Source organism: Cucumis melo, chromosome 3 (genome assembly GCF_025177605.1).
Source record: "Cucumis melo cultivar AY chromosome 3, USDA_Cmelo_AY_1.0, whole genome shotgun sequence".
Classification (NCBI taxonomy): Eukaryota; Viridiplantae; Streptophyta; class Magnoliopsida; order Cucurbitales; family Cucurbitaceae; genus Cucumis; species Cucumis melo.
The window spans coordinates 28,174,461-28,186,992 of record NC_066859.1 but is presented as its reverse complement, the minus strand read 5'-3'; the positions used below and the strand labels follow the sequence as shown (position 1 = coordinate 28,186,992).

At 32.6% G+C, this 12,532-nt stretch overlaps 2 protein-coding genes across 3 annotated transcripts; one reads left to right on the top strand and one right to left on the bottom strand.

The window, feature by feature from the left end:
* The first annotated feature begins 1,717 nt into the window (after positions 1–1,717).
* On the top strand, positions 1,718–6,644 carry LOC103488122 (argininosuccinate lyase, chloroplastic-like). 2 transcript variants are annotated; one of them, XM_008446700.3, is made up of 6 exons: positions 1,718–2,192; positions 2,416–2,796; positions 3,523–3,671; positions 4,166–4,457; positions 4,546–4,710; positions 6,222–6,644. In XM_008446700.3, exons 1-6 carry the CDS (start codon positions 1,971–1,973, stop codon positions 6,468–6,470), a joined length of 1,458 nt encoding a protein of 485 aa, XP_008444922.2. In that variant the 5' UTR covers positions 1,718–1,970; the 3' UTR covers positions 6,471–6,644. The 2 variants fall into 2 exon arrangements, with proteins under 2 accessions (XP_008444922.2, XP_050938271.1); XM_051082314.1 differs by having other exon boundaries at positions 1,768–2,192; positions 4,546–4,714.
* A 101-nt stretch (positions 6,645–6,745) lies between these two features.
* On the bottom strand, positions 6,746–12,250 carry LOC103488124 (kinesin-like protein KIN-4C). Its single transcript, XM_008446701.3, has 12 exons — positions 11,880–12,250; positions 11,133–11,246; positions 10,940–11,056; positions 10,762–10,842; positions 10,501–10,572; positions 10,308–10,401; positions 10,183–10,214; positions 9,275–9,348; positions 8,547–8,609; positions 8,296–8,440; positions 7,819–8,118; positions 6,746–7,211 (listed from the first exon to the last, which is right to left on the bottom strand). The coding sequence occupies exons 1-12, from the start codon at positions 12,012–12,014 to the stop codon at positions 7,203–7,205; spliced, it is 1,236 nt and encodes a 411-aa protein (XP_008444923.1). The 5' UTR covers positions 12,015–12,250; the 3' UTR covers positions 6,746–7,202.
* Positions 12,251–12,532: the final 282 nt, after the last annotated feature.

Here is a 12,532-nt window from a genome sequence, read left to right as displayed (position 1 = left end):
ACTTTTAATTGATTTCTAAAAACTTAGGAAAGTGGAAAAAATGTAAAATGGGTAAGATATATACACATAGTCATTTTTAGCTTTTCTTAATGATATTTTGTTATTTGCCTAAAATATTGTATAGTTTTTAATTATACATGAAAATGTCTCAAATTTGAATCTTTAATTTCATGTTCATTAAGTTTTTTTTTTTCTTTTTTTAACTTTTTTAAATGTTTGATAAGTTTTTAAACTTTAAATTGTATCTCAAATATAACTTTTAATTATCTTTACAAGTATCTACTTTTATTTATTGAGTAGCAGTTTTAAAGATAATAATGATTTGTATAACAATATTTTTAAAAATTACAAATATATCAAAATTTATTAGCGATAGATTTTTATCGTAGATAGATTTTTACATATCTTGTTATATTTACAATTTTATATTTTAAATTTTTTCCCATATATACTAATATTTTGAATGTAATTGTTATATTTGAAACAAATCTATCTATATATTTTTTAAAAATCTAAAGACTAAATAAGGTTTAAAAGTTTGATTGTTTTTCTTTTAAGAAATAGTGGACTAAGTCACACACCACAATATATCAATTGGTCAAGAAATACTCACTTTTTCAAAAGGTTTTTCCTTTGTTCCCTTGTTTTGATAAATGCAGTCAGATTGCAATAAAGAGGTGTAGACTTAAAAAGGACAAACAAATCATAAAATAGAAGATTAAGGACCAACCATCCGAATAATTAATTAGTTAGATTTAAATCTAACACCTGTTGTCTATTTGTATATATACATGTGCGAGCTAAGTTCATGTTGGCCTCTCATACCATATTTCATAAAAGGAAAAAGAAAAAAACAATAACAATCAACCACACGGTACAACTTAAAAAATAAAATGGTTGAACAAAAAAACTCACGTATCAAACCATATATATACCACAAAATTTGATTAAACCACATGGCGAGAGTATAAGAAATTAAAGTCCTACCGTCCAAATTTGTACGTTTGATTCTATTTGTTGTAACTTTTCTTCCCCTTTAGTTGAGGACAAAATAGACATTTACTTCATTCTGTCCTAAACAAATATCTTTAATTTGTTTATGATAAAAAAATTATAACTAGTTAAAAAAAAACAAGGAATAAATGAAAAATCAAAGACGTCTAACTTTAATTATTATTTCTCAATTCAACTTAATTTCTTGACTCTTATGAACATAAATAATTACTTTAAACAATAAAATTTCTAAAGATATTTATAAACATAATAAAGTATCATAATTTTATATATAATAAATTAAGATAAACTACTATTTATATTTATAATAATATTATCCTAGTTCATTTTAAATAGATAGTTAGATAGAGAACAATTCATCTGAAATATTTTCTAACAGTTTTATTATTTAAAATAAATTTTTATTTAACCTAAAAATTTTAAATTTTAAATATTTTATTCATTTTAATATTTTTTTTTTAAATTGTCAAAACTAAAAAAATCGACAAAATATTTATATGTAATAAAATTTTGTTTTATGAGTTTTTTCAAAATAGTAAATTAATAATTTATTTTTATTTTACAGGATAAAATAAAAATAAAAATAATTAGATTTGATTGATCGAAAGTATAAATATTCTATGAAACGTTGTATATTTTTAACATTTACTTTTTTGTCTACCTACCTTGAAAAAAAGAACTTTTTAATTTTTACTATTATCTTGTATATGAAAGGAAAAATGGATTCTGGGAATTTGGGATTATAGATCAGTTAAACGTTAGCTAATTTCATGCTAAAAGGGAATTAAAAGAAGTGAAACGGAATCAGAGATTCAGGACAAATGTACCTAATAACTTTCCGGCAGGTGACCACCGTTAGGCAGACCGCCAGCAGCACTAGGGCTGCAGAACAGAGCCGCCACCTTCTTATAAAAGCCTGACACTATCACTTGATTCTTTGCTCACTTCACTCGGTCATGACAAAACTCGATGTTCAGTCCGCCTCTCAGGCTACTGGAGCATCCTCCGCCGCCTCCAAGCAGCCCGAGGCCAAGGAAATTAAGCTATGGGGAGGCCGCTTCCAGGAGAGCGTAACAGACGCGGTCGAACGCTTTACGGAGTCGATTTCCTATGATAAGGACCTTTACAAGCATGATATCCGTGGCAGTCGTGCTCATGCATCCATGCTCGCTAAGCAGGTTCCGTCACTTCTCAGTTTCGTTTTGTGATTTTTGTGAAGCTCTGTTCTGTTTTGTTTCCGGAGAGGAACGTTTAATGTTCAGTTGTGGCGTTTGTACTACCCTAATGGAACTGAATCGCGACGATGAGCTGTGGATTTAACTCTAAACTCATCTACTATGTTCTGGAAATTTGTCAGTTGCCATGTGCATTCATGATAGTGGTGCGTGGTTCTGGTTGCAGGGATTGATGAGTATCAGTGACAGGGACAGTATTCTAGCAGGTCTCGATGAGATCGAGAGGCGTATTCAAAATGGCGAGTTCGTCTGGAGAGCTGACAGGGAAGATGTTCATATGAACATTGAAGCTGCGCTTACTGATTTGATTGGCGAGCCTGCTAAGAAACTGCATACTGCTCGGAGCCGCAACGACCAGGTAGCGACTGATTTTCGCTTGTGGTGCCGAGATGCTATTGATTCAATAGTTGAGAGGATTAAAGATTTTCAAGTTGCAATGGTAGACTTGGCAGTCAAGAATGCAGGAATTATTGTGCCAGGTTATACACATTTGCAGAGAGCACAGCCCGTCCTACTTCAGCATCTTCTCTTAGCATTCGTTGAGCAGGTACCTTACTATTATTTTAGCTCATCATCTGAAGCTGTGACTGCAATCCTAAAATCAATGGTTGCTTTAGTTCTGCAAAGTGTTAGCTGCATGGTTTCTATGTTCTATCTTGCCTGAAACTAGGGATAATAGTCATGAGACTTGGAGAATGTTTGGGATTGATTTTTAAAATCACTCCAAATAAAATTATAATCATTCATAATTAGTTTAGATGGTATGAAAATCACGTTTAGAAGTGTTTCAAACATTGAATTGATTTTGAATGATTATAGATGTGTTTGAGAGTGATTTTGATTTAGACAAAACTGATTTTAACCCGTTCTAAAATCATTCCTAAACGTATTCTTAATAAAGGCATCCTTGTCAAAATTGATTGTGTATGTATGACTACTTTCACTGCTGAAGCTTTAACCGCCTCGCACGAACTTTCAGTCCTCTTTATAAAACGTTTTTCACATTTTCTAACTTGATATGTTGAGATATTTCTTCATCACACTGATGAACTCCCTTTAGAGACTGATTGATTTAGCTACTTATACAAAATACAATTCCAGATTAGCATTTTAAGAGAACGATTGATTTGCGATGGGCTTAACGGGTTATCCTTTTCCTAAGCTTAAATAACTAATCCTAGTCCTAAGCTAGGATTAACAATTGCTTGTAATTTACTCTTCCTCAGACTTATAGAAGACTGATTCTGAACAAATGTCATAACACGTTTTGCAGCTCGATAGGGATGCTGGTCGTTTGCTGGACTGCAGAGCTAGACTGAATTTCTGCCCCTTAGGAGCTTGTGCTTTGGCTGGCACTGGCCTTCCAATTGATCGATTCATGACATCAAGTGCTTTAGAATTCTCATCTCCTTTGAGAAACAGGTCTGTTAATTATTTCTACTTGGTGATGCGAATGGCTAGAATATCTTAGTTTTCCCTGCTGCTGGGTATAATTCTGAAATTTGTTCTTTCCTGTGGTTTGTGTGGGAAAGCTGGAATAGATGTTAGGTCTCTTGCATGTTTTGTTTTTGTTTTCTGATTTAGACAATTATGTTCGTTTCCTCCCCATTCTTTTGATAAGTTTTTTCTCTCCCCATATTTCTTCAAAACACATTTCAACTCCAACCCAAAGTTTTTGAAAACTAAAAAAAAGAATAATGGTAGTTATTAAGAGTAGGTAATAGAGCAAGAAAACTATAAATAGGAGTATAGTTTATAACTTTAAATTTAAAAAACACACAACAAAAAACAAAATAGTTATAAAATGAGACCTTTTTGTCGTTTGCATATGTGATATCAACTATATCTTTAAATTCATCTCCACTGATTCTGATGTCGCCCTGTTGAATGACTTGTATATTTCTTGTCTCGAATAGTATTGATGCTGTTTCAGACCGAGACTTTGCAATTGAATTTCTTTCTGCCAACTCTGTTATGGCAATTCATCTTTCTCGTCTGGGAGAGGAGTGGGTATTGTGGTGCTCTGAGGAATTCGGATTTATCACACCCAATGACGCTGTTTCAACCGGAAGTAGCATAATGCCCCAGAAGAAAAATCCAGATCCAATGGAACTTGTTCGTGGAAAGTCAGCTAGAGTCATAGGTGATGTAGTAACCCTTCTAACATTGTGCAAAGGACTTCCTCTTGCATACAACCGTGATCTGCAGGTTTGAATCTTTCGATAAGTCTAATTTTCTTTTCAGAACATTTCTTTCACCTTCCATGAGATTCAATAAGCTGTTTGTGTTGAGACAGGAAGATAAGGAACCTGTATTTGATAGTGTCAAGACAGTTTTAGGAATGCTTGAGGTTTCAACTGAGTTTGCACGAAACATTAGCTTCAATCAGGACAGAATTAAGAAGGCCTTACCTGCGGGTCATCTTGATGCAACCACACTTGCTGACTATCTCGTGCATAAGGTTAGTGTATTCTGTCATTTACTTATCCTTGAAGGGAAATTTTTGCCACTGACTACAGAGTAATTATTAAATCACCCATATCGATTACCAAGTGCATAACTCATTGACATAAGACATACATTCTTTACCAAAAAGTTTAAGGATTCTTGAACCTTTTTTTCCTGAACCCCATTATAAATTCACCAATCAACTAAAAAACTTTAGTTTATGATTAGGGAGGAAAGAACATTACAACAGTTCAAACACAAGATCTCTAGTTACAAGACGATGTTAGATACCAATCAACCAAAGTTTAAATACAACATTTAGCATTTGAAGACAGTTGTCAGTAGTAGCTTCTATTTTTGCTTTGAAAGATTGTAATCGTGCATGCATGTGTAGAGTATGCATGTTCTAGACGAGGTTTAGGTTTGAAATACAAATTTTTGGACAAATTGCAACCACCGAAACTTAAGTACGGTGTTAGTTGTTATTACACCCTCAAACTTTCAATTACAAAATTGTGGTGCTCAAACTTTAAGAGTGTTAAAATTGGTCCTTCAATTCTACAATAATTGTAAAAATTGGACCCAAAGTGATAAAAAGCATATTACAAATTCTATAATTATGCAAATTTTTTAGGACATTATCGTAACTACCACTATAATTAGGGCAGTTTTGAAATTTGCCTTAAAATTTTTAAACAATTGAAGACAACGAACTCTAAAGAATAGCATGAATTTTTAAATTTAAAATTCTGAACAAGGAAAAGTGATGGTTAGGAACTCTTGAAGCTGACTTTTAAGTTGGATTAGAAATCTCAATTATTTTGCCACCAACTTTTTCATCCTTCAATGAAATATTTCTTATCTAAAATAAATTTAATAAACATTTTCTCGATCATTATCTATATTGGAGAAAAATTAATGGTAAAATGTATGTCCACGGATCTTTTTCCCAGTGAAGCACGTATTTATTTCACATTGTTTAGATTAAGAAAAGATTTTCTCAATCTTATCCAAAAAACACATACCCCGTGGTTGCAACTTGCAATATGCCTTCATATGAAAATTGGGGTTTTAGATAGAGTATCGGGAGAATCATTTACTCCTTGTCACCAAGGTTTAAATCTCACGTCCACAACTCTATAACATGTCGATGAAAGTCTCAAGGTTCCAATTCCTCAAAAATGTTAATGTTTTTTTTTTTAAAAAAAAAAATTAACTTAAATATTGTATGCATTTTTAACAAAGTTCATATTATAAAAGATAAGTAATGAAATATGTTTCAATATTTTTTCTTCAATTCTCAATGGGTTACTTGACATATTTTGCGGTTGTTTATTACATTGATTTGTAAATCTTAAGATAAGACCATGGGTTCAAAATCATTGCTCATAACATTCATGATTTTAGAATAATAAAAGAACAAGTTTTACCGACTTTTTAATGTTAGAACAGAATTTTTTCACATTACACATTCAAACACCTCCTAAGTTCTAACTCTAAGATTTCATTTCCTCTCATTAACAGGGAATGCCTTTTAGAACATCTCATGATATTGTAGGCAAGTCTGTTGCTATGTGCCTTGGAAAGAACTGCCAGCTTAAGGACTTGAGTATCGATGAACTACGAACTTTGAGTCCAATCTTTGATGACGATGTTTACGAATTTCTTGGAGTAGAAAATGCAGTAAACAAATTTTCGTCGTATGGCTCCACGGGATCCGAATGTGTTGCCAGTCAACTCCAGTATTGGATGGAAAAGCTTGGCCTTATTTAGTCAATAGAGAGAGTAGGGTATGATGAGTTGTCTCATGGAATAGGGCTTCAGGCAATGAGTAGAGCAGAATAAAGTTAAAGTAATAATTATTTTCCTCTGAGCATAACTGTTTGCTATGTGATAAGTACGAATAACTTTTGGGTTTTTAAATTTGATCCTTATTTTGAGCTTAAATTTGCAAGTTGCAAGTCTTTCTTGTGATGATGACAATTTCATCTTAGGAGCTATTCCTTTTAAGACCTCGATATTAATGTGACATGAAAAAGAAGAAAACATGAATAGAATACCACATTGACTCTCATGTAGGGTTAAAAAACCAAAATTATATTCAAGCAAAGGTGCTGCATAATATTACAATTAAAATTGATAGGAATCGAAAAAAAAAGAACCAAACTTGAGGTTTAACAACAATAAGAAAGAATCAGCATCACCATGCAGCATTTTGCATCAAATCAAATGGTATCGATTAATCAATGGCTCAAGTAAGGGACGAGGAAAGTCAGCAAGCACTCGTTTTTTAGAATTAGCGCCAAACTTTGAAATGAGAAGAATTTTCTCATTTTATATTGGTGCAAAAGTCTAAAAATTATAGGTCTCCTGTGCAAGTGTTTTTTTCGTTGCTTTAGTTTTGTATACCTAACATAGGGAAGATGGATGGGCTACGAATCAACAGCAAGAAACTGAATTGTATAGCCTCCCCAACGCCTACGACTTTGGCTTGTTACGTTATGCCTAAGTTGTCTGCAGAGTACAAAATTTATGTTAGGTTTAGTAATATTAAGCCTCGGTTGGTAAACATTTTATTTTTAAATATCAACACTATTTCTTTCTCAATTTCTTACAAATGACATATTTTTAAAGGAGTTGATTTTTTTAGCCAAATTTCAAAAACAAAAACAAGTTTTTAAATTTTTTTTTTTCTTTAGCTTTCAAACTGAGTTGGATTTTGAAAACATGGGTAAAAGAAAGATTACAGAGTCAAAGTTAGAAATTTTGGAGGTGGAAATTGGGTGTTAACAAATTAATTTTCAAAAATTAGAAACCAAAACGCCAAATGGTTATTCAAACACAAGGCCTTGGCATTTGGTTTTTGGTTTTTGTAAATTAACTTAGTAACATCACATTCTTGTCCGTTTATTATGTGTTTTGTTATTTAGATTTTAGAATTATTTTCAAAATCACAACCAAAATTTTTAAACTAAAAGAAGTTAGTTTTGAAAAACTTGTTCATATTTTCGTATGAAAAATATTGAATAGAAAATTTGAAGAAAACAAATACAATTTTCAAAAACTAAAAAACAAGACATCGATTTGCACAAGTAATATAAGAATAAAAGTTATAACTTACCAATACATTTCTTATGTCAGATAAAGGCTTCATCTCACCCGGTTTCTCATCTCTATTGCTTCTATTGCTGCACTTTCCAACCGCACAGCCACATAATGTGCCACAGCTCCTTCCAGCTGATCGGCATTTGCATTTCGTTGTCTTGCACAGTGATTTCTTGCTGCAAGAGCAGCATTCTGCCTTTGCACTTCTCTTTGTCACGGCGTCGAACCCTGACTGATGAGCTTCTCCAGCTGCATCGAATTCCTCCAATAGATTATTACTCCCAACGCTAGCAGAGGAGGTTTGAGCGGACCCGTCCTGATGATTTACAATTTTCAAATATCAAAAAAGTAAATCATATATAACTTCATGAACAGTTTGAGAATTCGTATATATCATATATGTTTGTTATTCCATCTACTGTTCATATGAAATGAGTAAGGTAGCTATAATAAAGCTCGAGAAAAAGCAAGTCTTCGAGCCAAATGCACTGACCTTTGGTGTATCCTTGTGGATTTTGTTGACCTTCTGGATCTGCATTTGGTTAAACAAACCACTCAATATCATCATCTGTTCCTTTAGTTCGTTCATATCTTGATCGTTCTCCAATATGTTGACATCAACTTCCTGTGATGGGTACCTTGAGAAACAGAAATGAAAATGTCAAGGAAATTCTGGAGAAGTGAGAAGCAGTGGTAGGTCTCAATGAGAACTGAATTTCACAACATTTCAAAACATTTATTTACCTTGATTTTTCTTGCTTCAGCGCATCTGCTTCTTCCTGAAGTTTTGCAATTTCCTTATCTTTCCTAACCACGTAAGATTGTAATTTAAACATCAAAAGTCAAGTTGAAAGCAGATAATAAAATATACAAATTGATCTGCGTTTAAGTAATGAGAATGTCAGTGCAGAAAGAAGATAAATGAGTTACTTTTTACATAACCAAATGACTAGAAGCTTCAAAGCATGCGTAGCAGCATTGATCAAAATACATACATACATACATACATATATATATATATATATATATATATATATAAAATATTAAATCTGCAAGTTATAAAGTTCTGGCCAAATGGAATAGGGTGGTGACAAAATTGGACGTATCATAAAACATCAAAATTACTTTATATTTTGAACAATAACAATTCTCTCATTTACTCCATCATCAAAATACTATTAATCATTTGTCGATATGAATATAGCTCAATGGATAACAATTACCATCACAAAAGTTGATAATATACGATGGTAAAAAAAAATCATTCAAATTTATATATATAAAATAAAAATAAATAAAAAAGTCACTAATGTTCATCAAAAAAGCACTGGATTCAGTGTCAAAATCACATATTTCATAACATTTGAAATGATGCAATACAGATGAAATCAGAAATTAATGAGGAAATGAACAAAGCACAAAAACCAACTTTGATAGATCGAAGTAAATTTTAAAGTCAACAATATACTCACTCTTCTATTTGATACTCGTACTGGGAACATAACTCATGTAACTTCGCTGTGACTTCAAATTCATTCTCAACATACTGCACAAATTTCATGGCGTTAGACAAGAATTACCATGGATGTAATCTTGACTTCTTAATTCAATCACTTTCTTGTGGATTCTGATCATTCTGCTCAACTTAGAGTATGGGACAGAAACTTAATCCAAAAGTTCAAAGAGGTACGACCCTTCGGGGATATCGAACAAAACTTGAAAAGGTACACTAACAAACAATAAGTTCTTTGACAGAGAAGGGACATCAACTTTGGGAAAGAAGATGACAGGTTCCATCAAATTACAAATTATTATAGAATCGCAAAATACTATTGCTAAATACTTGGTAAACTGTTGTATTAGCCTTTCCTCTATCATTATTATCATTAGCAAAATGATCCCCAGTTCAAAGAAAAACAAAGTCATATTTCGTATTGCAGTGTTCTAAGATATGTATTTGCTACCCAATTTAGAAACCAGATATTAATAATCAGTTCAAACAATTGTTCAAAATGTATAATATAATATATTTATAAATTATAAAAATAGTTTAAGTTACTAATTAAATATTAGGTTGAATCTCCACTATTTTTAGTTAATTTATGAACATGTTTTATGCTATAAATTTTGTTTAATAATTATTTTACATTTCTAAATCCAAATTCTAGAAAGACTGAAAACAATATTTTCTGACTTTCTCTATTTGGATCAAAGAATTCAAAAACAGTTTTTTAGAAAATAAATATGTCAAACAGATATTCACTAAATTCATTTAATAAATCGATTAACCTAAAATAGAATTGAGATGCTGTATCAAATCCAACATACTATTGAGTCATATATAGACACGCAAACATGAAACTCAAATTCCACCAATTACCTGCGGAGAAGTAATATTTCCATGTTTAGCACCTACATATGGTAATCCAGAAAGAAGAAAGACAAGTCAATACGGTTAGGTAGAGAAACAAACTTGATTAGAAAAAATGTAGTCCACCATTTAACCTGCTCTTCTCTGTGCAGAAGTCCTTCGAGATTCCAAAAGGTTTCTCATCCTTTTCGTAACTTCAGAAGCTTCCTCTGTCTTCCGTTGCAAAACCTTGAGAGGAAATTTACAATACATATAACAAAAAGATGTTATATAAAAAAAGATTAAAAGTTGGGAACCCAGTGGATCAACTCTGAAGAAATGACTTACCATCTTTAATCTCTGGTTTGCAGTTAGGATCTTATTCATCTCATGCTCATTTCTTCTATTTTCTCTCTTAAGCTGACAGCACATCCAAAAATATTGTTAGAATGATAAATTAAGAGACAAATAGTGTAAAGGGCAATTGACACATGGATATCGATAGCAGAGATAAAATCATCCAATAAATTGCAGATTTTCAATTTAAAGGAAACGTGTACAGTCAAGATTAGAAAACGAACGATGATATAGTAAATATACTTAGCATACCTGAAGAATTTCCTTTTCCAATGAACTTTTATGTAATCTGAACTGCACGGACTCTAGCTTCATCTTACATTGCAGTTGAACCTGAATGAAACTTTTCCATTAACAATTAACGTAAACAAATAGAACAGAACAGAAGAGCTTTACATTAAGCATAAATAATATAATGCAGTAATTTTACCTTCTGCGCTTTCAAACTCACGATCTCGAGATCTGTCTGTTTGGTTGCTACATCTCCTTTTTGCCTTCTGGTTGAAAGCTGAGATTGAACATCTAGTTTCTTCTTCAGCTCTGTAACCTGCGAGAGTTTAATTAATGTTACTAGTTAATTGACGATAACCAACATGTGACCATAAGAAGAAATCAGGTTTCACCTGATCTTCAAGGACATCCAACTTCTGAATATAACCTTCTCTGAGCTTTTTAGCACTATTCGCTGCACTTGAAGTAGCAATTTCTAATCTGTCTTTTAGATCCTTAATTTCCTTCTGCCAATTTTTAGATGGAGAAAAGTGAGAAGCAATGACCATGTGCTTGGTTGCAACGACAAATTATAGGCATGAGCAACAACCACGTTCTTCCTCTCGAAACCAAAATTGTTTCAAAATTATGGTAACATATGAGCTCTTCTCCTAACATGTTTTTTCTCCCTTGCAATAATAATACGAACTCATCGTTGCATCAATTTAATCCTACTGAGAGAAGAACTAGATTCTGTAGATCAAGAAATCAAAACAATCCATACAAAGTAGAAGAAGCCTAATTTATTGAACTAGAATAACATAAGCAAAGAAAATCTAATTTCAGATCCTGAACATGAACGATATTGGATGTCATCTCATTCTTAGTTCAACAGCTGCAAGATACATGAATGGCAATAGTGCAGTGACGTTTCCTCATCCTCAGCTATTAAAATTAGAGAACCGCTGATTTTTCGATTAAAATCATTCTCTAGAAAGCAATAACAGTAGAAAGTCAGTCGATCTTATCTTCTCACAACGTGTGACTCTCTACCTTCCTGAGTTGCTTATTTCACTACCAAAGTACGTTACATCAAACAAATGGAACATTAATCCAACTGTTTGCTCTCTAATTTTTGAGCGATTAAAAAGAAAAACAACCTGAAACGCTTCATTTTCACGCGTAAGCTCGAGAATTCTCTTTTCGTAGTCTTTACAGTCCGTAGCCGAAGTGACCGAGGATGAGGAGACATCGGCTTCGTCGGAATGCTTCGATTGACGGCTTGATTTCCTCATTTCTGCCGTCGGCAGGTTGATTGATGCAATGGATCGGTAAGAAATGGAAACTGAAAGCCCTAAACGGCCACTCGCCTTGGTAGCTGCGGACACAGAGATGTCCGTTGTAAGGTGAGAGAGGGATTTGAGGATTTTGTTTTCGGTTCTCTATCACCGATCTTTTTATTACCCTTTCGAAAGATGATAGTGTGATTGAATTTTGCGATGGAGGGAAAATTGGCTCAAATTCAACTTTTGCCACGTCACGGTTTGTGTTTCCTCCCCACGTGCCACTCCGGTAGGGGTGTTTTCAAATAACCCAACTATCAAACCCAATGCTTAGTTGGGTTGATTTACAGGGGTTTCAAATATTACAGCCTAAAATAAAATATATGTTTCTAAATTTTTCTCTTCAATTTTATATAAATATAGACTCTAAAAGACCAATCTATCTATCTTTATTAATAATAATATTAAAAAATAAAAATAAAGAAAGCTGATGAAGATTTACATTTATTAAATATCATATGTAAATATGG

Bases quoted from the DNA above. Each gene is read 5' to 3' on its own strand.
- LOC103488122 (XM_008446700.3), top strand. From the start codon at position 1,971: ATGACAAAACTCGATGTTCAGTCCGCCTCTCAGGCTACTGGAGCATCC. The intron at 2,193-2,415 runs GTTCCGTCACTT...TTCTGGTTGCAG, and splicing joins CATCCATGCTCGCTAAGCAG to GGATTGATGAGTATCAGTGA. The intron at 3,672-4,165 runs GTCTGTTAATTA...TGTCTCGAATAG, and splicing joins TCATCTCCTTTGAGAAACAG to TATTGATGCTGTTTCAGACC.
- LOC103488124 (XM_008446701.3), bottom strand. From the start codon at position 12,014: ATGAGGAAATCAAGCCGTCAATCGAAGCATTCCGACGAAGCCGATGTC. The intron at 9,349-10,182 runs GTAATTGGTGGA...AAATTTGTGCAG, and splicing joins GAAATATTACTTCTCCGCAG to TATGTTGAGAATGAATTTGA. The intron at 8,441-8,546 runs GTAAATAAATGT...CTGTTTCTCAAG, and splicing joins CTGAAGCAAGAAAAATCAAG to GTACCCATCACAGGAAGTTG.